Raw genomic sequence first — 26,521 nt, forward strand, 5'->3', positions numbered from 1 at the left:
GCACTGGAAAGGTGGCCACTGCCCGTTGTGACCAAGGCCTTCCTTGTATGGTAAAGTGTGCTGGTCTCAACTGTGGCTTGGTGGATGTCCATGTCCATGTCCATCCACTTTCTCACTTGAGTGGTAATGGCTGGGCAGCTAAAGGGTCCAGGCATGAACCATGGGCCACAAGGAAAGTGGCCAGCAGCAGATGGTAGTCATCCAGTGGGGGGGCTACCAGCACGAAGGCACCAAGTCAGCAGCATCCAGACTTTGCGCAGGTAATAGCCTATGGCTAGTGAAGATAGCATCTGGTGGCAGCAGCTTTCTGAGTCATCTAGTTTCGATGACTAGTGGTGAGCTCCCCTCAAGACCATCAACTGGCAGTTCTGGTGTTGAAAGGCACAGAAGTTGAATGCACACCAGAGGGTATCAACCTGGATACCCACTAGGGGTCTCTGTGCTCCAGTGCATGCCTGTGCCACAAGCCTCACCTTGTGAGTGCGCCACTCCACATGCAATGTGAAGTCTGCAGCCAATCATGTTTCCCGTGGTCAGGTATTACGCGGCCGCATGGCTATGTTTATACCCTCAGTTCTTGCTTGTTTGCCTCGTGCTGTGTCCTGGTCAGTTGTAGTGTCTGTCTTCCCCTCCTTGTTTGTTTGTCCTGTCTGTTCATAAATAACAGTAGCTGCAGCAGCTCCCCACCTGGAAGCTTCACATCTCCATTCCCTGCTGTGCATCGATTGCCAGTCACTAGTGACTATAACAGCAATGACTGAGACTAAAAGTATAAATTTGGCAGTGTTATGCTAGTCTGGTTCCACTATCATTTTTGAAATGGTAGCAGTTTTGACTTCTGAGTTAAGGCACGAGGCTAGACCATTGAGCAACCGTGTTACCATTACTCCAACCATCATATTAGCAACTCCATAGTCCTGTTCTACTGTAATAATGTCACAGTTTCTCCTTTCAGGACCCTGGGGTGGTGAGTTCCATGAAGTAAGTTTGCTGAATACATGTTCGTGTGTCAGTGCAGCTGGTTACAGAGATGTATTGTGACACTTTTCTTATGCTGTTGTTTTGCTGAATTGGTCACAAGAGTTATCTGCTTCACCAGGCAGAATGATAGTGCAACCCTCCTCTCCCCTTTGGGAGTCATCCATCAGACCAATGTCTGCTTACATCTCTGGATAAATTCTTAATGACATATTTCAGAGTTTGACATATATGTAAATATACTCTGATTCTCTTATCCTAATCCAGCATGAATCACAATGTTCACTGGCGGTTTATTAAATTAATTACAAGTTCCTAATATTAATCCAGTCCAGTCTGCTGGCAACTGGTGCATTGGGAGCTTAAGTGATCCAGTAGTTTTCTGCCTAAAGATATAGATTACATAAAGTAAAACCAGAACCACAATGACACCAGAAATTCAGACACTCATTGTCATGGCTCTACTGCACAGTTCCTCAGGGTATCGCTTTACGCTCTGGAACATCTGCTCTATGGAAATGCATTCCTTTTTCATTGCTATTAGCTCACAGAACCTACCTCATTTTTCACACATGGACTATAATGAAACATTATGTAACAAATACAAAGAAAAAATGTGTAGATTATTTAAATGGCCTACACATATAAATAAATATTTGTAATAACTCTTATTCCACTTGTCCTCGTGTAACAAAGATATCGTGGGGAGGTATGATTATACCTGAGAAGCGGACAGAAAACTGAAAGCTATATTATCTATCTTTTTAGGTATCTCAATTTTCATTGGTCTTGCTGCCTGTCAGTCTTTTGAGCTGGTGTGATAAAGACATGTGTGCTTGCACCATCCCAATATTGCATTAATTAAAAGTTAGAATATGCGGAAATGAGAAGTTTTCATTCTTCTACCGAGCTACATTCTAATCTCCACATCCTGATGTGATGAGGACTTGCATTTTTAAATGGAATTTTTGGGGAATAAGTCAAAATGAAGAGAGAACAGCCAATGCAGCCATGCTGGCACTGCTGTACACCATTGGGGAGATGATAGAAATATCAAGCCATACACCAAAACTCGAAGGAATTAATCTTCAATTTTCCAGAACTGCCACAACGTTTCTTAACCCACACACAATGATACCCAAGTGCATTTCTGAACTTACAATTTCTGATGCAGCTAAATGTGCATTAGCATAACTGTGTCAGCTCTGAACAATTCACCCTCTCTTGCTAACCACTATACAAACTAAAAATAATATTGGAAACTCTTCTTTTTGACAAAATGTCTTAATAAACTGACCTTAAACAGGAAATGGCCCAACTCAACTGATTTCTCATGGACAGTGTTTCTCCTTGTTTATGCAGTAGTTTCTTAACTAGCTGCTTTGGTAGATCATCTGGAACTTTGTCCTACATGTAAATGTTCACCTTATGTTTTCCCAGAAAACAAATCCTTAACACTATGCTCACAAGACCATAAACTGTTTATTATTACAAAAGTTCATTTAACTCCCCTAGGAGACAATGACAGCCAGTGCCTTCCTGGAAACACGTATATGATTGCCTACAGAATCACGATGGTACCCAGTCATGCATTTCTTCATCTGAAGCAAATCAATGGCTGCAAACGTCTTTCTTCAGAGCTAAAAAAATATGGAAGTCTCATGGAGAGAGATCAAGACTGTGTGGAAGAATGTGTGTGAAGGCTTCCCAGAAAAAAACATCTGCAATGTAGTCAAAACAACCTCAGCAATATGTGGGAAAATTCTGTCACTACTGAAGTCTATTAATCATTGGCAGTTCAAACACATGGTGAATGATAGTACTCCTTAGGTAGATGGCAGCAAGGGCCAGGAAAGGATAGCTGGTGCACTCAGTGTATATGCCTGTGCACCTCATACAACATGTTGAAGATGCTATTCCAGCAGCCATTGAGGCAACAGGGTACAACCAACTGCAGATTATGTCACATGGTGGAACAAATGAAGCCTATCACCTGGGTTTCAAGGTCATTCTTGGGTCACTCCAGCAACTGGCAGAGGAGGTTGAGAAAACCAGCCTTGCATATGGAGTTTAAATGAAGCTCACAATTTTCAGCATTGTCCCTGGAACTAATTATGGCCCTTTGGTTCTGAGTCAAGAGGAAGGACTGAACCAAAGACTTTGAAGGTTCTATGACAAGCTAGAATATGACTTCCTGGACTTACACCTTAGGTTTGAGAACTGTAGGTTCCCCCAAAATGGGTCAGGTATGCATTACACATCAGAGGCTGATACTCAGGTAGCTGACTTATGTGTGGTGCACATGAGACTTTCTTGGATTAGGTGACTCTCCATCCAGTCCAGATAACAACAGCTGCAGAAAATGCAGAAGTATCAGTGTAGGATCAAAAGAAATGCCTCCTACAGGTGAGAGTATTAAAATCCTAATGGCAAACTGCCAAAGCATTGCAACAGAGTGCCAGAGTTTGTAGCACTCATGAAAAGCACCAAAGCTCACATAATACTAGGCACAGAAAGCTGGCTGAAACCTAAACTTGATAGCAATGAGACTTTCTGTGAAAATGTAACTGTCTGTATATTGAATGGAGAGGCAAATAGAAAATGCATGTGGTGTATTTGTCGCATAGACAAGAAACTCCAATGAGTTAGACATAGAAGCTGCTTGTGAGTTTGTTTGGGCAATACTCAGTATCAGGGTGTGGGCATAAAACGATAACTGCATCCTTCTATCACCCAACAGACTCATATCCTGATGTAAAAAAAAAAAAAAAAAAAAAAAAAAAAAAAAAAAAAAAAAAAAAAAAAACACAACTTTAGAGAATACCTCAGCTCATTTGTACATAAGTTCTGCAATCATACTGAATCATTGGTGGAGAATTAAATCATCCAACAATTAATTAGTAAAATTACAGTTTTGTTAGTGGTGAGCATGACAAGACATCCTGTGAAACTTTACTAAATACCTTCTCTGAAAACAACCTAGGTCATATAGTTAGTAACTCCACATGATGGAAATATATTGGATCTTATGGCAACAAGTAGACCTGACCTCTTTGTCCATATTGAAATTGGTATCAGTGACCATGTCATGGTTGTGGCAACAATGATTACTAAAGTACAATGGGCAACTAAAACGAGCAGAAAGATATATATGTTCAGTAAACTAGATAAAAAAATCAGTAGTGTCATATCTCATTGAGGAACTTGAAACTTTCAGCACAGGTCAGGAGCATGGAGCTCTGGCTAAAGTTTAAAAAAAATAATTGACCATGTACTGGATAGATATGTACCCAGTAGAACAGTTCATAATGGGATGGAACTTCCATGGTATACAGTCAGTGTAAAGAAACTCCTAGAGAAAGAGAGATTATTGCATAACAGATGTAAAATAACTTGTAAGGCTATAGACAGAGAGATGCTGAATGAAATTTTTTGGACTGTCAAGAGAGCAATGCATGAGGCCTTTAATGACTACTGTAGAAGAATACTGTCACACTTGACACACTTCACATAACACAAAGAAATTCTGGGCATATGTAAAGGCTGTTAGTGGTACCAAAGTTAGTGTCCAGTCTGCAGAGAATGAAACAGGAACAGAAATTGAGGGTAGCAAAGCAAAGGCTCAAATGCTTAATTCCATTTCCAAATGTTCCTTTACAAAGGAAAACTGAGGAGAACTGCCCCAGTTTAATCTTCGTACCACTGAAAAGATAAGTGAAATAAGCTGGTTGGTTTGGGGGAGGGGACCAAACAGCGAGGTCATCAGTCCCATCAGATCAGGGAAGGATGGGAAAAGAAGTTGGCTGTGCCCTTTCAAAGGAACCACCTCACTACACCACCTCACTTGGTATGAAATAATTATTAGTGTCAGTGGTGTTGAGAAGCAGCTGATATCATTAAAATTGAGCAAAGCTCCAGGGCCGGATGGAATCCCTGTGAGATTCTATACTGAACATATGTCGGAGTTAGCCCCAAAATTACTGTCCAGTATCGTTGACAGAAATTTGTTGTAGAATCTTAGAACATAATTTGAGTTCAAACATAATGAGATATCTTGAACAGAATGACCTTCTCAATGCCAACCAGCATGGATTTCGGAAACATTGATCATGTGAAACCCAACTTGCACTTTTCTCACATGACATACTGAAAGTGTTGAATCAATGCAATGAGGTAGATGCTGTATTTCTTGATTTCCAAAAAGCATTTGAATCAGTACCACACCTAAGCTTATTGTCAAAAGTGTGATCATAAGGGGTATTAAGTGAAATGTCAGACTGGATTCAGGCCTTTTTGGTAGGGAGGACATAGCATGTTATCTTGGATGGAAAGTCATCATCAGATTTAGAAGTAACTTCAGATGTTCCCCAGGGTGATGAGTTGGGACCGTTGCTGTTGATGTTGTATATTAATGACCTTGCAGATAATATTAATAGTAAAATCAGGCTTTTTGCAAATAATGCAGTTATCTATAATGAAGTACTATCTTAATGAAGTTGCATAAATATTCAGTCAGATCTTGATAAGATTTCAAAATGGTGCAGAGATTGGCAACTTGTTGTAAATGCTCAGAAATGTAAAATTTTGCACTTCACAAATTGAAAAAATGTAGTATTGTATGACTATAATATCAATGACTCACTGTTGGAATTGGCTAACTTGTACAAATACCTAGGGATTTTAAATGGAATAATTGCATAAGTTCAGTCATGGATATAGCAGGTGGTAGACTTCGATTTATTTGTGGAATACTGGGGAAGTGCAATAAATCTACAAAGGAGATTGCTTACAAATCACTCGTGCGACCTGTTCTAGACTATTAGACTATCGTTCAAGTGTGTGGGAACCATACCAGATAGGGTAAACAGGTGATATTGAACATATACAGAGAAGGGCAGCATGAATGTTCACAGGACTGTTTAATCCATGGGAGAGTGTCACAGAGATACTGAAGGAACTGAACTGAAACACTCTTGAAGATAGATGTAAACTATCCTGAGAAAATCTATTAAAATTTTTTAAAGAACTGGTGTTAAATGATTACTCTAGGAATATACTACAACCCCCTACATATTGCTCAAATTAGGATCATGAGGATAAGATTAGAATAATTACTGCACACACAGAGGCATTCAATCAGTTTGCAACCAGTACTGTTTCCATGATAGATCACCATGGCCACTACCACACCCCTGCAGCCACACTATGGGTGGTGAATTGCAGACTTCTTGACCACATTGCCTATTAGACCCACCTGTCACCATAGTGGCTGTACTCTCTTACCACTATAAGTAGTGAGGGAAGTGGTTGCTAACATCTCTGTTTTGCGAGCCACAACTTACAGCATCAACATGCAGTAAGGTGAGTGCACTGACCCTGTATTTACAGCAAATGTCATGGCAAATAACCTGGTTTTCTACCAGAGTTATATTGTGTTTTTGTGTGAAGTTTGCAAAAGTAAACTAAGGTGGTGTGCTGAGAATTGTAAGAAAAAAAGTATGGTAATTTATGATATTTGGTACAGGCTTTCTTTGCTGTTGGGAACAGGAGTATGATAGCTTGTTATTAAGTGTGTGAAGTAGTAATTATGAGAAGAGGAATTAATAAGAAGTATTATGTGGTATTACATTTAAATGTATTTTCTGTTGTATTTTGTTGTCTTGATATTCTTTGTTTTTTGTGTACTTGATACACGATGCACCAAGTCTGAGACAGAAACACAGATAGTTACTCTTGAGAAAATGATGTGGAATTTAGCAATTTTATTAACTGAGTATACAATACAAACATGCATGACCAGATGAATGCTATGGAATGTAACAGGCCTGTGTGCAGTGAACCCGTTCCTGTTTACATAAAGATGAGACAAAAAAAGGGACGAGTAGTTTACTGGACACAAAGAATAACTTGTTGATCAGGGGATAAGAAATATTAAGCATGTACAGAGGCTTGAAAGATTAAGTCATAGTAATATCTGTGTGGAAGCAGAAAGTCAGGGGAAATAAGTTAATAGTGTGAATTTAATTGATGCAGAGAATGTAAGATTATGAAGATTGTGGGATTATCAGCTTCAGTATCTTGCAAATATTCACAGTCTGAATCAGCTGTAGTGCCAAATGAAGTAAATGTGTGCCATACTAAAGTAAATGACAGTGTGAGTAGCAACAGGGGTGGTACTGATTTAGGTTCAGTAGTACCTATCCCATTAAGGGATAATGGATACTATATAAATGCCACATGTGACCTTGGTTTGGCATCTACAAGAAAGTACATGTACCAATGATTTTTGTGTTATGCAGAGTGTAGCTGCAGAGAGAAATTTTCCTGCAGATACTATGAAGGATGCACAGGAAATTTCTGATGATGTTAATTATGTTACAAATATTGTAGATAATAAATTGGTACATGTGCATTTATTCCTGATGGATACAAATTTGCCGCCAACTGTCATGATGTCATTCCTTCTGAAAGGGAGAGGGGATAAGACAAGAAAGGAGAAAAGCGCTTGAAAGACTAGTGATCAGTCTGAAAAGGATAAATCATTTCAGGAATGTGTGCTAGCAGAAAGTTGATGATACTTGCAACATATGAGGCACAGTCAAATGAAAACCAACACCCACCACAACGGGACCATGGAATGGTTACATTCAAAATTAATCACCACACATGTTAAGACATTTATCCCAATGGAAGATGAGATGATCAATTCCTGTTTCATAGAACGAAATCAGGCGTTGACGGATTCACAACTGCACCCTCTCTTCCTCTTTGTCATCCAACTGAAACTGACGTCTGCACATGTCTTACTTCAGGTTGTCAAAGATGTGAAAATCACATGGTGAAAGATTTGAGCTGTGTGGAGGATGTTGCAATGTTTCCCAACCAAACTGCTAATGTGCAGCTCCTGTCTGATTGGCAGTCTGGGAATAGGCTTTATTGGCAACAGGATGATTTTGTCCACCAGCATTCCGACAGCCTAAGGTCAAATGGCAGAGCCAATGATGGACACTTTCCACATTTCCCCCACCAAAGAAAGTCAAGGCTATGCACACAAGTTCCAGTAAGGTCTTGATGACCTTCTTCTTTCACTGCAAGTGCCTCTACTCATTGAGTCCCTTGAGCATGGAACCATAATCAGTGCACAGTGCTTTGAAAAAGCAGAAGATGTGATGCAACATGAAGTCAGAATACCTAATGCTGTTGGATTTAATCATCCTGTTTCACGATAATGCCCACCCCCACATTACTAATCAGGCAAGGGCTACACTCCAGTGATTTGATTGGGAAACAATGCAACATTCTCTTACAGCCCAGGTCTTTCTCAATGCAATTTTGTATATGGTAACATAACGGGCAGTCAAATGGAAATGACACAGATGGAGAAAAGTAAGAGATCAGTTTATTTTTCCAAAAGTAATCACAGTAACTGTTAATACATTTAGATAGTCAATGCCATCATGGAAAAATGTTTGCAGCTGTCAAGAGAAAGACGATTGCACTTAAGTGTGCACCTCTTCATCTGATGCAAATTGACAGCCATTAATGTCTTTATTTGGACCTCCAAAAACATGGAATTCAAATGAGGAATGTATGGAGGATGTGTGAGGGCTTCCCAACAAAACTTCTGCAGGCATAGCTGAAACAACCTTGTTGATGTGAGGACCCGCCTACATCTCGCCAAGTTTGTTTTGAGCATGCTGCAGAAGTTTGCTGGAAGGCCCTTACACACCCTCCATTAAGTCTCAGTATCTCCTCAGGTAATTTACATTGTTTAGAGCCTTGAAGAAAGAACCTTGAGTCTTCAGCACACATACCTGAAAAATTAGGTGGGAAGTGATAAGATAAAAAATGAGGAAGTTCTCCAAAAAATCAGTGAGAAGATGTTCATGTGGAATGACAAGAAGATGGGAGAGGATGATAGGGCATATGTTAGGACATCAGGAAATAGAACTGGAAGGAGTTACAGAGAGGGTAAAAATTGTGGGGGAAGACACAGGTTGGAATACATATGTGACAAATGCAAATTTGTACCAAGGCTGGTATTTGAACCTGGGTTTCCTGCTCATTAGGCAGATGTGTTAACTACTGCACCACCTTAGCACAGTCGCTTTTGACAACTAAACAAACTGCCCTAAAACACCCCCCTCCTCAAACCAAATTCCCATTCACACCTTAGCCCACTCAGTATTCCACCTAAACTTGAATAGGACTGCAGAGGCTCTTCAACTGTGTTGGAACAGCACTGCAGCATTTAACAAGATAGGGGATCCTGTCTGAAACCCAGGCATAGTTGCTTTTATAAAATGGAACCACAAGGTTCATGAGACCCTTTAAAGTCTCAAACTTCTATCATGTATATATGCAGACTGAAGTGACAAATGAAAATTTGTATCAAGGCTGGGATTCAAACCTACGTCTGCTGACTAGGCAGGTGTACTAAACACTAAGCCACCCTGGCTCAATGGTTTTGCACAACTAGATGGACTACACTGTCAAGCCTCCCTCCTCAGTCCAAGTTCCCATTCATGCCTCTGTCCATTTGATATTTCCCCTAAACAACTGGAGAGCCTCTGCAATGTTGTTCGAGTTTAGGAGGAATACCCAGTGGGCTGAGGCATGAATGGGAATTTTGGTTGAGTAGGGAGATGTGCTATGGTAGTCCATTGTAGTTGTGTAAAGCCACTGACCAGGGTGGCTTAGTGGTCTGTGCATCTCCCATGTGAGCAGGAGACCTGGGTTCTAATCCTGGCCTTTGTACAAATTCTCATTCATTGCACCAGTCTGCACATACACATCATAGATGTTTGAGACTTATAAAGATCCCTGGAACTATATAGTTTCATTGACTAAAACACCTATGCCTGGGTTTCAGCCAGGTTCCCCCATTTTGTTTGATGTCAAGATGCTATTCCAATATAGCTCGAGAGCCTCTGCAATCCTGTTGAAGTTTAAGGGGAATACCAAATGGGCTGAGGTGTGAATGGGAAGTTGGATAGAGCAAGGAGGCATGCTAGGATAGTCCATGTAGTTGTGCGATGCTACTGTGCCAGGGAGGCGAATTGGTTAGTGCATCTGCCTAGTGAGAAGGAGATCTGGGTTCTAATCCTGCCTTTAGTACCAATTTTTGTTAATTACTTCAATCTTCATGTACAGGATGGTCCATTGATAGTGACCAGGCCAAATATCTCATTAAATAAGCATCAAACGAAAAAACTACAAAGAACGAAACTCTTCTAGCTTGAAGGGGGAAACCAGATGGCGCTATGGTTGGCCGCACGAGATGGCACTACCATAGGTCAAATGGATATCACCTGCGTTTTTCTAAGTAGGAACCTTCATTTTTTATTACATATTCATGTAGTACGTAAAGAAATATGAACGTTTTGGTTGGACCACTTTTTTCGCTTTGTGATTGATGGCGCTGTAATAGCCACAAACATATAAGTACATGTATCATGTAACATTCCGCCAGTGTGGACAGTATTTGCTTCGTGATACATTACCCATGTTAAAATGGACCGTTTACCAATTGCGGAAAAGGTTGATATCGTGTTGCTGTATGGCTATTGTGATCAAAATGCCCAATGGGTGTGTGCTGTGTATGCTGCTCTGTATGCAGGATGACATCATTATTTAAGGAAACAGGAAGTTTTCAGCACCATGTGAAATGTTAACCATGACTTACAACAAATGATGATGCCCAAGTAGGTTTTTTAGCTGCTGTTGCAGCTAATCCGCACATCAGTAGCAGACAAATTGCACGAGAATCGGGAATCTCAAAAATATCAGTGTTGAGAATGCTACATCAACATCGATTGCACCCTTACCATATTTCTATGCACCAGGAATTGCATAGCAATGACTTTGAATGTCGTGTACAGTTCTGCCACTGGGAACAAGAGAAATTACGGGCCAGTGACAGATTTTTTTGTACGTGTTCTATTTACTGATGAAGCATCATTCACCAACAGCGGTAACGTAAACTGGCATAATATGCACTATTGGGCAATGGAAAATCCACGATGGCTGCAACAAGTGGAACATCAGCGACCTTGGCAGGTTAATGTATGGTGCACCATTATGGGAGGAAGGATAATTGGCCCCGTTTTATCAATGGAAATCTAAATGGTGCAATGTATGCTGATTTCCTACGTAATATTCTACCGATGTTACTACAAGATGTTTCACTGCATGACAGAAAGGCGATGTACTTCCAATATGATGGATGTCCGGCACAGCTCGCATGTGGTTGAAGCGGTATTGAATAGCATATTTCATGACAGGTGGATTGCTCGTCGAAGCACCATACCATGGCCCGCACATTCACTGGATCTGACATCCCCGGATTTCTTTCTGTGGGGAAAGTTGGAGGATATTTGCTATCGTGATCCACCGAAAACGCCTGACAACATGCGTCAGCACATTGTCAATGCATGTGTGAACATTACGGAAGGCAAACTACTCACTGTTGAGAGAATGTCATTACACATATCGCCAAATGCATTGAGGTTGACGGACATCATTTTGAGCATTTATTGCATTAATGTGGCATTTACAGGTAATCACGCTGTAACAGCATGCATTCTCAGAAATGATAAGTTCACAAAGGTACATGTATCACATTGCAACAACCGAAATAAAATGTTCAAATTTACCTATGTTCTGTATTTTAATTTAAAAAACCTACCTGTTTCCAACTGTTCGATTAAAATTGTGAGCCATATGTTTGTGAGTATTACAGCACCATCTATCACAAAGCAAAAAAAGTGGTCCAACTAAGACATTCATATTTCTTTACATACTATATGAATATGTAATAAAAATGGGGGTTCCTATTTAAAAAAACACAGTTGATATCCGTTTGACCTAAGGCAGTGCCATCTAGCGGGCCAACCATAGTGCCATCTGGTTTCCCCCTTCAAGCTAGACAATTTTCGTTCTTTTTAGTTTTTTTGTTTGACACTTACTTTGCTAGATATTTGGCCTGGTCGTGATCAATGGACCACCCTGTATACATCATTGACTATATTCAACATATAATTGAAGATGTAGGGTACACGTGCTACAATGAGATGAAGAGGAGACATAGATCAGGCAAAAAAAGAGTATAAGTCTTTTCCCATTTTTTTTATCTCCAGCCACGATTTTACGTCACTATATTTACATTTAATTTGGTAGTGCTACTCGTTATTAACATCCTCAGTCTATGAGAAAAATGGCATGCAAATTATTTTTAAACTTCCCTCTTCAATAGAGTCATGACCCTTTAAAGTACCCTTTAATTACAGAAATCTGTGTAACTTTTTAGTCATTCATGGAAAATCTATATTTCTAACCATATGTATTTGGTACCCTGTCTTTCATAATAAGAGACAATTTTTCTGTTTATCTTTTGTGATTCAATAATAGTAAGTTTTTTTGTATTTAATTAATCTTACAAGAAGTTAGACTTACCTGTAAAGTTTGTATTGATGTAAACAATTCTGAGTCATCATGCTCATAAGGACTTGTCCAGCCAACAGGGCCATATGAGCTTCTCTCCTGCAATACCACATGAAAAAAGCACAGCGCATACAACAACCTGCTGAATTCTTTGTACCGACCACCAGAACTCTCAAAAACATGTGGGTCTCTTAACATTTCTGACATATATAAGTGATAAAGATTTCGTTTAACACCCACTGGAGGATCGTATGTGAGTTTAATTCCATTCTGCAAAACAGATTCTGGGAACTGAAACAGATATTTCATGTTTATATAATTAATAAGCATTTAGAGCAAGATTGGAAAAGAGTATCAGTTATTTTACAGTGTAAGTATATGTAAATGCTAGTAGTGTTTTATTTATTACAGGTGCAACCTTGAAACAAGTAGGAACATCATATGCAAGCACTTATCTTGTGAGAGTCAAAACAATGATTTTTAGGCAACATAAAATTTTCTAGTTCTGCGGTGTGTTAATAAAATACTTGAGATACTGTTGATTACTTGTTCTATTGTATGACATGCATTCCAAATAACTAAAATAACAAAATAAATTATCTCAATCTTTGTGAATATACCTCAATATTTTCTCGTAGATTTTTCTTATAGTAAACTTTGTGTGTAAATAATGCTTTTATATGAATGTTGTAAAAATTAATGTTGACTTTCAATTTATGCTGTGTTCTGAATCTCTAAAAACTGTAAATAAATTAATAGACTGGGACTTGTCAGGACACAGAATTGTGAAATAATGTTTTTAGGAATGTATGGTGATTCATAGTTAGATGCACCCAGATATCCACATACATTAGCACACTGTTTCTGAAAATTGGGAAGATATGTAAGCCCCAGATCAAATCTGATGGGCAGATTAACGAGGGCTGGTATGCTGGCCAGCCTTGATGTGGTTTCAGGCAATTTCCCTCATCTGACTATGTGAATACTGGGATGATACCCATGTCCCATCTCTTAAACATTTTGACAATGTTCTCACACTTTCATATGGGGTAACTCTAGACACAAACAGATGGGGTACAGAAATTCCATCCTGGGGGCAAAGGGGTGATGACGAGAAGAGTATCTGGACACCCTCTACAACTAACATTGCCAAATCTTGATTAATAAGCTGACCCCATTAAGATACAAGGTAAGGTCAGGAAAAAGAATAAAAATGTGGTTCATAGTTAATTGGAAACAGAAGAAAATGGCCACATGAAACTTATTCCAATACTCTTTCCTGTTGATTTGGAAGAAGTGGGATGTAGGTACATAGTGCTCACCACTGAGGAGGGTAAGATGCTCTAGAATAATTGCAAATCAGTTAATACCAGTGAACCCACTGTCACCCCGCACCTGGATTCCTTACAGAACTGAACTCCCATGCACAAAACAATATCAAATGCCTGACTGCTTTGATTTTTCCTTTTATTATAACTTTTTCATGTATTGGTGGCAAGGGGGTGGGGGGGAGAGGCGCTAGTCAGAAAATGTTTTGAAAACATTTGTGAAGTTTGGTGCAAGTCACTATGTGCTCTTACTTTCAAATACTGACTGAATATAGACTGGGTAATTTGCACACTATGAGTTACATTGCCTCAAGACATACACACAGTTTCTAACTTAAATATTTAACTTAATGTGTAACACCTTTAATGTAAGATTATAGATCTTAATGTGCAGATAATGAGAGTATTTAATTTTTTTTAATTCAATCAATAATTATATGAAATACTCAGAAGCCATTAGATAGCCAACCTGAAATTGGGGCTAGATGTTTTTAGTTGTTTAGTGATATAAATATGTAAGATGAGACATGTCTGTGGACAGCAGTTAGCAAGGTGCTAGCAGGCATGAGTTTCAGGCATAATTACCCATTTATGATAGAAATGTGTTGATCTAACAGCAACAAACAGAGCTGACCACTTTGATGATTTCCTTGTTGATCCTGATCTAAGTGGCCATGAGGCTCTTGTAGCAAGAGTGATTAGCAATTTGTCCAGCAAACTGGATAAAGAGGCAGTAATTTTACATCTTATTGAGCAACTTATAACATTTGGCTCAGGACAGGAGCAAGGGGAAGAACTGTGACTCAGGTTTAAAAAAATGTGACCATGCACTGGTTAGATATCAACATTGTAGAACAGTTAATGAGAGGAGGGAGCATCCGTGATATACTATCACTTGAAGAAACTCCTAACAAAAGACAGCTCTCTCCGTAGTAGGTGCAAAACAGAATGTGAGGCTATAGATCCATAGTGCTCACCACTGAGGGTAAGACACTCTGGAATAATTGTGAATCAGTGTGATCCAGTAGGTGTAAAACAGAATATAAGGCTATAGATATAGAGATGATGACTGAGACATATTTAGGTGTCAAGAGGGCAATATGTGACAATATTTCAATGATTACTGCAGCAGACTCTAATTCAAGATCCCTAACAAAAACAAAAAATTCTGGTCACAGCTATAGGTTGTTAGTGGCACCAAAGTTAGTGTCATGGATGAGAGAGGAAGGGGGAGCAAAGCAAAATCATAAATTATGAGCTCCATTTTCAAATGTTCCTTTACAATGGAAAATTCTGGAGCACTGCCACAATGTAATTTCCAGCCTACTATGTAGGTGAGTGATATAGATGTTAATATCAGTGGCATTGAGAAACAGGTAAAATCAATAAAGTTGAACAAAGATCCTGTCACTGATGGATTCCCTTTCAGATTCTATGCAGAATTTGCAGGGCTGAGTTAGACCCTCCTTTAACTATAAAGTATCATTGATGTTTTCAACAAAAACTGTGACCCATGGTTTGAAGAAAGCATAGGTCCCACCTGTCTACAAACAGTACAGCAAAAGTGATTCACAAAATTACCATTAAGTCTCCTACAGATCAGTCTGTTGCAATAACTCAGAAAATATTTTGAGCTCAAATGTAATGAGGTATCTTGAACAGAATGACCTCCTCCACACCTCTGAGCATGGATACCAAAAACACTGGCCATACAAAACCCAATTTGAGTTATTTTGATTTATGAAATGAAATTGACTCAGTATCACACATATGTTATTAATGTAACTATGATCCTATGCAATATCAAGTGAAATTTGTGACTGGATTGAGGATTTCTTGGTAGAGAGGACATAGTATGTTATCTTGGGTGGAAATTCATCAACAAATGTAGAAGTAACTTTGGGAGTATCCCATGGGACAGTGTTGAGACCCTTGCTGTTCGCCTTGTATATTATGAAGAACCCCAAAATCATAGGCATGGAAAAGGAGCAGAATTTTTCACACCTTCCATTGGTAACATAATCAGGGCAATGCACAACCACTGATTGGAAAGCTAACTAGGAAGGACTGCTTATGTGTGTGTAATGTGGCCACAAGATGGAGGTAATTGCTACACATTGTAAGACTTGGGTATCCAGAAACCCAATACTGCAGAATGACATCATAGGTAAGGCTGGATGCTTCCATTGTGTTGACAACACAGAGTTAAGTAATGAACCATAAGATGGACACAGAATGATTATTCACAGAACTGATGTTGCAGAATATGTCCAACACTGCTTCTCACAGGAGAAATTAAGACATCTTTCAGCTACAGTCAAAGCATCCAGAAAGCCAATCAGTCAAGACAAACAGGCCAAGTTAAATCACTCACCTTACAATAGCAACACAGGTGAGTCAGTTCCAGTACAAATATTAATCCTATCCAGTGGCTTGATCTACTTGTACTCATTTTGCAACTGATCAACCTGAGGGTAGGACCTGTGTCAGTCCATCCCATATTTGTGGAGGCCATCTTTGGACTCTGATGGAGTGGTGAGACCTGTCAAGAGGGTTTTGCCACTGCTAGCTACAGTGCTGCCATTCAAGTCAAGACTGATGTGTAGCTTTGGGCAACATTCACCGTTAGGCCTTATGGAGGCCTAACTGGAGGCCATGGAGCAGGCAAATCATCAACATGGAGGGATGTGCTACAACTGCCACCTGCCTTCCATTCCTGTAGACATACTCCAGTGCCGTGGGCCTTACTCCATCTCGGAAGCCACAGTGTGATTCAGTCCAAAGTCATACACTTTGAGCAGGACAAATGGGTGCGTATTTGCTACGAGGTCAACAAGAGTGCTCTGATAACTCACTGCACAACACCGATAACACCAGACAATTCAGACAATACTAGCTCAGCTGTGGCCAATGTGCCACATAGTACTATGGTGCTGAGAGAACAAGCCCCCCACAATTGCAACAACCGAGAGGGTGGGGAATGTGTGTGTGTGTGTCAACACATTCCAGCATGGCTAGCACACTGCTGTTTGCCTCCATTGCTGGCACCCATGAATGAAGAAACAGCATACTTTGGAACAATAAATTCTGGTTTGTCAACAGTGTTTTATCAGCAGCATTAACTGCAGAGCAGGCCATCTCCCACCAAGCCACAGCTCACTTATGACCAAAAAGTGACAGTCTAGCCTGTTCCTGTATTGACATCCTAAAACCGTCACCTAATTCACTGCCTTGTCACTGGATGGTTACAGTTAATAACCAAGCAGGCAATATTAATAGTAAACACAGACTTTTGCAGATATGCAGTTGCCAACGATGAGATACTGTCTGATAAAAGTTGCATGAAGATTCATTTAGATTTCAATAAGATTTCAGTGATTTCAGTGATTCAAACATTCATAAAGGTAAAACTGTGCACTTCAAAATATGAAAAAAAATTGTATTCTATGCCTGGAGTAAGAATGAGTCCCAACTGGGTTTGCTCAACTCGTACAAATACCTGGGTATAGCATTTTTTTTTGAGATACAAATTGGAGTGATCACACAGGCTCAGTTGTAGTAAAGCAGGTGGCACATTTTTCATCACTGGTGGTATACATGGAAAATATAATTCAAATACAAAAGAGATTACTCATACAACATATGTGCAACCCTTTCTAGAAAACTTCTCACATGTGTGGGACACGTACCAAATAGGACTAATTGGGTATATTGAATGTATACAATGAATACCAATACAAATGGTCAAAGGTTTGTCTGATGCATAGGAGAATATTACAGAGATGCTGATAAACCTCAGCTGGCTAATGCTTGAAGACAGGCACCAATTATTCTTGAAAACCTACTCACAAAGTTTCAAGAAACCTTTTTAAGCGAAGAACAAAGGCGTATAGTGTAGCCCCTAACATATTGTTCCTGAGAGATCGTGAAGACAAGAATAGGCTGTTTACAGTTCACACAATGCAGTTAAGCAGTCATTCTTTCTGGACTCCATACATGTATAGAATGTATGAGGACCTACAGTACTAACTGGTACATTTGGAAGTGTCCTATACTATGCACTTCAGAGTAGTTTGCACACTATATATGTAGATGTAGATATCAATTACCTTATGCCATGTGCACAATCCTGAGAGATGTATAAGGAACTCCATTGGATTAGTGAAGACCTTGTTGTCCCAAACCATTATAATCAAAAAGACAATAACTTGTGAGGAAAATCAGCTAGACATGTAAAAAGCACTTCCAGCGCAAGTTTTATTTAAGTGTGACAATACATTTATGTTATTGTGGCCATAATATTGTAGTTAAGTTGTGTCACTGTCCTCTTGTCATTATTATCCAAGATATGGTCCATTACCTATTCATAATTGCAACACACATGTCATTGGGTTAATGAAACAATCAGTAGCATTATTTTCCAACTGCCTCACTCTATTTGTTTGCAATATTGATGAAATTTACAGCAACCAAAAATTAACTTTGTTACTCATTAAACTGGTTAAACAATTAAAATCCTTACTACAGATATTCAGCCTTAAAATAAAAAAGTTACCAATGCCACCTGAATAATCTGGATAAATTCTTGATGGGAAAACAGAAGGACCAGATAGGATGCATTCTCAGTCCCTTGAATTGTTTGATGAAGAACAGGTAGAATTCTTGACAAAACTTTTCAATAAAATTTATAATTAGGTTACTATTCCTCAAAAATGACATCAGTCAGAGGCTGTAATCATGTTAAAAAGCAGGAGGAGCTGAAAACATAGTGATTTCAAAAGAATAAGTCTGATGAATGATCTGAAACAATTTTTGTAACACTGTTTACAAAAATTTGTGAAGAAGAACCTACACAGTTTGGCTTAAGTGATTTCATTACTCAAGAGTCTCTATTATACTTTCAAATCTTATTCCAGCAGTGTAAAGACATGAACTGATATGCCTATGGTTGTTTTATTGGCTATCAAAAAGTTTTTGATACAGTATAACATTACAAGATCGCTGCGGTACTAAAAAAGTATGGTGGGTGACAAAGACCTCTGGATCATAATTAATCTATATTGAAATCAATATGTTTCTGTGAGAGTAGAAAATGAGAAACCTGACACATTAAAGATATGCCGAGGAGTGAGACACTGCTGTATTTTATCATCACTGATATGTAATCTTTATTTCGACCTTAAAAGAAGTCCTTGAAAATGTCAAAGAAGGAGTCATCTTGAACTGAGTGAAGCTGAACAATATCTGCTACAATGGTGATACTGTAATATTTGCTGACAGCTTAAATAGTCTTCATCATTTTGTATCCTGCATCAGCAAAAGTACTGAGCTGTATGTTTGAGAAATCAAAACAAGTGAAACAATATACACATATCTGGGTAGTAACATTAACAAACAATGGGAACATTTGCAAGAAATTAATTTTCCCATTGAGGAAACCATAGCTGCAAATTATAAAATGGCTAAAGTGTTCAAGTGCCATCACCTCTATGTCACAACAAAATTAAGAGTTCTATGTTAAAACTTATTTTCCATACTTTTCTATGAATCTGAGACCTGGAGTTTGACAGGGATAATGGGCAAACAAGTTGAGGCGTTTGATATGTGGCTGCACAGGAGAATGCTAGGAGTGCCATGGACACATGAAATACACATAACACTGGCACTCTACAAAAACGGAAGAAAGAAAAGGTAGCCCTAAACACAGAAAAAATGCAGAAAACAACAATATCTTGACCATTGAATGGAAACAAATATAATAAACTGCTGCAGAACATTCTTCAAGGAAAAATACTGGGTAAAAGAGGACAAGGATGAAGAATAACATCTTTGCTCAGAAACTTAAGAACATGGAATTCACACAAAAGTGAAGAACTTTTCCAAGCAAGCAAAAGTATGGTCATCAAGATCTGGAATGGCTAGGTACTAGAATAAGAAGAAGAGAAAGAAAATTATGTGAACCACTATTTGTATAATTACGTAGTTATACAGTGGATTTGTCTGTAGTACATTTTAAGCCAATAGAGTTCCCCCCCCTCCCCCCCCCACACACACACACAATTTTTTTATGATGTAAAATGATTATTTGATATTACTCACATAATAGTTAATAGAGGGAAACATTCCACGTGGGAAAAATATATCTATCGACGTGCCAGCGCTTTCGTTTGGTAAGTCACATAATAGTTATACCTACTGTTTCTATTTCAAATTAAGTGCTTTACCAGCATCTATGATAGCAGTGTAAAAATTTCCTTTGTGGAACTACAGTCAGAAATCCCTTACATTCTCTACATAATTGATGTCCATAAATCATGAATGTATAAATGAAAAATAGTTACCCCCTCTGAAGGTTCAGTTGTGAGCCAGAGCCTAAATCCAGGACTAGAATTGTTGTTGTCTATTGTTTCCCATATCCTCTGCAGTGTTGGCATCCAGGAGCATGCAAGATGGCAATTTTGTAAGCAGACCCAGCTGCCATCAGCTTGTGCTGCTCGTATTGTATTCTGAGCAATTTCACCCTGGAACAAAAGACAGTTATCTTTATCTTCCCCAGTAAATCTAATGAACTTATCCTGATAATTAAAGTAATTGATGAAGCTTTCAGTAGCTGTGGACATACCATTCATGAAGGAGAGAGAGAGAGAGAGAGAGAGAGAGAGAGAGAGAGAGAGAGAGAGAGAGAGAAATAGTTTATTTTTTTAAAGTGATTCATAGTTATGTGATTCACACACCTGTACCATCAGTACTACATTTAAAGATATTCTGCTGAAAATAAATGGCAAATCTTTGCTTTGCAACCACCTGCATGCTATGAGATATTAAATAAAGATCTAATATGGTTGTTTAGTATGCTACAAAATGACACTGAATGCGTGAAAGCATTTGAAACACATCTTTATTCAATGTTGTATTAATAAAACAAATGACAACACTAAAAATAAATTGACCCTGTTTAATGAAGTACAAATGGTGATGTTCTCTCAATTAAGTAGACTCTTCTTAGAAGTGGACTGAAAGAAGAGACTCCATAATACAGAAACATAATTATGATTTTATTCATCTGTATCTCTATGGGCAGCTGTACCCTCTTTTTACAATGAGCATAAACATATATCTTGCTCAGCACACTGAATTAGCAAAAATTGCTAAAAAATAACTAATTTTCAAGCCATGGTGAACTGTTGTTGTTTATCTAACAGTGAATACTGCACACATCTGTCAAAGGAAAATTCATTGTATCATGTTTCATGCTAGATTGTCTTATATTACCCTACATGATATCAGGGATACAGGGTTCCAAAATACATATGTACAAAGAGTTTAGAGAGGTATCACCCAATAAAGTATAATTTTAATTTATCTTACAATTTTGGTGATTCCTGGTTTCCTATTTCCTATCAGTGCACAAGCTTTTAAAATATGTTTTGCACCAAATAAAACTCTGTGTTATTAGATCTTCAAAATGAGATCTAAATCAACATTTGGAGCATGTTTTTGTGAATTATACACAGATAATTCAACACATTTTTTTTAATTATTAGACATACAGTTAGTTTGAGGATAAATGTTGTCACAACAAAAGTGTGCTCGAAGATGTTTTTTCATTCATTAATTGACTTAATTTCATTGAAATACACATTATCACTAAAAACAACACCAATCAATGAAAACAAATTGTTCTTGATATTTTGTTTCCAATTTTGATGTCAGTAAAATATAAAATATCACTAAGTGGAAAGCCAGCTGTGCTATTAGTTTTATTTAGTTAACCAATGTGTAGAATCCAATTTTTGTTTGTTCTTTGTCTGGATGTAACAGGAAAGTTCCACATAAAGTTTCAGGTAATATATAAATATTGCTACTTATTTCAGGAAAAGCCAGTGCCATTTGCTCCAAATTTTCTGCTGGAACTCTTTCTAAGACCAAAATTTGTTTGTTTGCATATTACAAAAGGCAAACCTGTTCAGCTGAAGCTACCCTGACATAACAGAAGTCTTAATGTGTGTTTGTTTTTTGATCTTGAACTTTGCTATTGCACTTTGACTAGTTTAATGAAAATCAATCATCATAGTGGCAGTGTTCACAGAACTTGTATTGTATTGTATTTTTATTGATCCAGGCAATCATAGTATTGTACAGCTGTACATATGATATTGGACAGGTCAAGAGAGCTATTTACAAGTAATTTTTACAAATTGATTTTACATTATTTTGTAGCAAGGAAATGATCTATCTTAAACAAAACAGTTAATACAAATCATAGAATTGTACGGTTGTACATATGATATTGGACAGGTCAAGAGAAGATATTTGCAAGTAATTTTTAACAAATTGATATTTTACATTATTTTGTAATGAGGAAGTTAGCTATCTTTAACAAAACAGTAAATACAAATGTTGAATAGTAAAATAATCCAGTATATTTCATAGACATGCACAGTATATAATAATCCAGTATATTTCATAGACATGCACAGTATATAATTTTCAGACCTAATTGAACATTTATCATAAAATTGTTTACAATTTTAACCCCTTTCAAAAAAATGATCAACTGCATAAAAGCAATGGTCCAAGAGATATTTTTTAATTTATGTGTGAAGGCTCTTGAGTTCTTTGTTGCTTTGATTTCATTTGGTAAATTATTATACATTTCTATCCCAACATTTAAAACACTTTTTTGGTAGCAGGTAGTTCTGGACTGAATCATATGTAGGTCAGATTGCTGCCTTGTTGCATAGTTATGAATATCTCCATTGAATTTTAACGTGCAGTCATTGTTTAACAGGTATGACTTGACAAATGAGACAATATTATAAATGTAGGCAGAGGGCAGTGTCATAATGTCATCTGTTTTGAAATGTTGTCTGCATGATTCGTTATGTCTTAGGTTACATATTATGCGTATTGCCTTTTTTTGCATTTTGAAAATATATCTACCTCCAGGTGAGTTCCCCCGTAATATGATTACATACTGTAATGTAGAGTGGAAGTAAGCATAATATACATGTATGAGAAAAGATTTTGTGACAGATTTTTTGAGTGTCCTTAAAATGTAACACACAGTTGATAGCTTTTTTAAGATATAGTTTGTGTGAGTCTTCCACTTACGATTTTCTTCAAGCCATATGCCAAGAAACTTGACAGAGTCCAGACACATAAGCTCTTGGTTATTTAGAATCACATTGAGCATTTCTTGTTTTTTGGATGAGAGTCTGAAGTTGATGTACATTGTTTTCTGTATGTTTTTAATCAGTTTGTTCTCATTGAACCATTTGCTGAGTGACGACATAAGCAGTTTAATTTTTTGGTTGTGGTCCTCTGTATCAGTACCTGTTATTAGTATACTTGTGTTATTGGCAAATAGTGTGGTATGTCCTGTAGCAAGCTTCGTGCTTATGTCATCAATGTATAGCAGAAACAGTATGGGTCCCAGGATTGAGTCTTATGACACACCATATCTAATAGGCATTGTGTCAGAGGAGTGGACAGTAGATTGATGGATGGTTGTATTCTTTTTTTCAAAATTTATTTCAACTTTTTGAAATCTGTTTGACAGGTAAGATTCTAACCATTTGTTTGCAATTCCTCTTATACCTTTATTTCCTAACTTTGTAAGAAGTATCGTATGGCCAGTTACATCAAAGGCTTTCGATGAATCTAAAAAGATACCAGTAGTGATTTCCTTATTATAAAGTGCTTTTAAGGTTTTGTTGAGATACTCATAAATAGCTGTGGTAGTTGTCTTTTGCCTTCTAAAACCATGCTGGTGTTTTGTTAATAAGGATAGTTTATTAGTAAAGTCTTCCAATCTGGCGTAAAATAATTTTTCAAATGTTTTTGAGAATGAGCTGAGTTGTGTTAAGGGCCTGTAATTGGCTACATCATTTTAGGGCCCTTTTTGTGAAGTGGGGTAATTTTAGAAGTCTTTAGTAGGTCAGGGAAAACTCCATTTGTAAAGGATGCATTTATTATGTGGGTTAGGGGTTCTACTTACTACAGACATGTTATTGCACTCCACCAGAAGGCAAAAATAGCATATTTTATCAGTCTCATGGAAAAAATATGTAAAAATGATTTAACATTGGAAAATTCAGGATGGAATAATGATAATATTATAAAAAGGGTAATTGCTATTCACCATATAGAGGAGGTGTTGAGTCACTTACAGGCACAACAAAAAAGATTGTCAAACAAGTAAGCTTTCAACTAAAAGGCCTTCTCCTGAACTAGACAACATACACACACACATACACACTGTCATGCAAATGCAGCTGACACACACATGACCAGTGTTTCTGGCTGCTCAACCTCGTTGTTAATGAGTTTCATGGTGAACCAACCATAGTTGTATATATGTGATCACCACAATGCAGACATATGTGGACTTAAGTGGGTCCTAATTTAAAAACAACCAAAGTTACTCAACATATTTAATAAGTAGACAACTTTGCAGATTCAGTGTTTTTACTTTTGTTTCAAAAATAATAAATAGACTCATTTTCCAATAGAGTGGTAAAACACATTACAGGCAAGCAGTTCAAGATTGAAGATAGCCATGCAGTAATATACTATCACCAATAGCTACATAATAAAGGAAGTAAATTGATTTCTTTTTCATAAAGGTAACATTTTATGGTCTGGAATGATTGTTTTCAGATCCATTATTAGAATATCAGTATCACCAATGAATTCTTTTTTTGCAGTTAACCATTACATATACTAAAAGAACCTAAGACTTTGGAGATCACATGTTTTTTGTCCCCAACTTCCAGTTTAATATGACACTTGAAAAACATGAGTGGAATAAAAACTTTGAAACCACTCACTATATAGCACAGTTACTGATTAGGACATAGGTACAGAAACATTTTATTTATTTTTATGTGCTTCCTTTGCAGTGCCATTTATCCAGCGAGTGCTGAATCAGGACTTGTTTCAGGCTTCTCGAACGTCACACAGAGCAATGTGGTTAGCACACTGGCCTTGTATTTGGCAGGACAATGGTTCAAATCCCCATCCAGCCATCCAGATTCAAATTTTTCATGATTTCCCTACACTGCTCAAAGCAAATGCTGGGATGGTTCCTTTGAAAGGGCACCGATGATCTCCTCCCCCATCCTTCCCTAATCTGAACTTGTTCTCCATCTCCAACGACCTCATCGCTGATGAGATATTAAACACTAATCTTCCTTCTTTCCAGTTTCATTGCGAACCAACGATTGTTGTATATACATTATTACTACAATGGAGCTGCCACTCACAAAGACAATTTAAAGCTACAGCTAGCTTTCCATGGAGGAGAATCCTTGTACCCCTTCTGTCTATTGCTAGTGTGCACTGCATGGGCAAATGTGGCAAAGTTTTCAAACTGTAAGCATATAGTGTAACTGAGGTGCAATGTGAAAACCAGCCTAGTATTTACATAGAATTATGTGGAAAACCCTCTACAAACCACGTCCAGGCTGGTCAGCATGATAGCCCATAACGTTACCCTGCAAAGCAGGTGTGATGTGGGGCTAGCACACCTCCCCATGTCCCAGAAGTGAGTGCTCTAATATGCCTGACTCTCCAAATGGGTTTATTTTTATGTACACAGCATTAATTGCACAATTTATTTTGTTTGAGAACCGATTTGAGAAGGTTGACACATGTTGACACATCATCCTCTTATCTGTGCTGTGGTAGCTGTACCATCTGCCACTACTGCCCTTACAATATGATGATCCTGCTGGGCATCTGTTCTGTGTGTACTCCACAAACTCATTTACGAGTGTGAGAATGTTCATGCAACCACTGATACTAGCATTGTTGCACAACTGATGCAGCATGTCCAACTTGTGTGGCAATTCTGAAAAGGATATCCTGCCACTCGAAAGGTCACAATTTGAACCCTTTCAAACTTTCTCAGTTGGCTGTAGGAAACATGAGCATGTCTCCATGGCATAGTTACTGGCTAACACCATACTGAGCTTTCTGGCCGTGAGCATTCCCTGTTAAAGGGTAGACACAGATGATGCTCTGGTAGCTATGCCACTAAGCTATATTTTGCCAAAAGACATTGAATTGCAGAGTGCCTGTCATCAACATGAAATACCCAGTGCTGAGGGTGAAGATTTGGAGCACAAATGGAAACAAATTCAAAAGCATCATGCAATATGCCTTAAACAAATATGTTCTGAGCAAGGTCTTAAGGGATGAGGAAGAACAACAATGGTTCAACCCTCAAGTTATGAGATGTGGTCTCTCAGACTGCACATGAATTTCTGATCTCACTCTCCAATGTAAATTTTGGTGGAGTGTTTCTATACTCAAACTACCCTCCTTAACTAACCAACTACATAACATTTTGTTGGCGGCTCACTATAGCATTCTTCATATGTTGCCAACTTGCATTGCTGACACATGTTGGAATCTCTTAGACCATGTTTTGTGAACTGTGTACCTGTTTTCTTGGCAGCACAAAATGTATTTGTAGAAATGTGTTGATTTTAATGATCGTAAGTTTGATGAAGTTAGTAGTTGCTGAATAACGACAGACATCAGTCATATAGATGAAGAATTAGATAAAAAAGACAACAATTTAGCTATAGCCACTGATCACAATTCTGCTGATGAATGAGAGTGTCATATCATTCAGAGGAAGAACTTCAAGGGCAATGGTGTTGAGACCCTTGTTTCTCCAATATAATACTTACAGTGTTAATTAACATCAAATGTGCTCTGAGTGGTGTAAAAGAAAAAGTAGATCCCATCAGAGAATGTCAGTT

At 38.0% G+C, this 26,521-nt stretch overlaps 1 protein-coding gene across 1 annotated transcript in view; it reads right to left on the reverse strand.

Moving 5' to 3' along the window:
* Nucleotides 1–20,491, reverse strand: part of LOC126260395 (dynein axonemal heavy chain 12-like) — an 82,487-nt gene extending 61,996 nt beyond the window's left edge. Inside the window, exons 1-3 of the mRNA XM_049957723.1 lie at nt 20,483–20,491; nt 20,090–20,323; nt 12,433–12,711 (exon numbers count right to left, since the gene is read on the reverse strand). Of these exons, the coding sequence (XP_049813680.1) occupies nt 12,433–12,711; nt 20,090–20,323; nt 20,483–20,491 (522 nt within the window). The remainder of the gene's footprint in view (nt 1–12,432; nt 12,712–20,089; nt 20,324–20,482) is intronic.
* Between the last annotated feature and the right edge of the window lie 6,030 nt (nt 20,492–26,521).

Source organism: Schistocerca nitens, chromosome 5 (assembly GCF_023898315.1).
Source record: "Schistocerca nitens isolate TAMUIC-IGC-003100 chromosome 5, iqSchNite1.1, whole genome shotgun sequence".
Classification (NCBI taxonomy): domain Eukaryota; kingdom Metazoa; phylum Arthropoda; class Insecta; order Orthoptera; family Acrididae; genus Schistocerca; species Schistocerca nitens.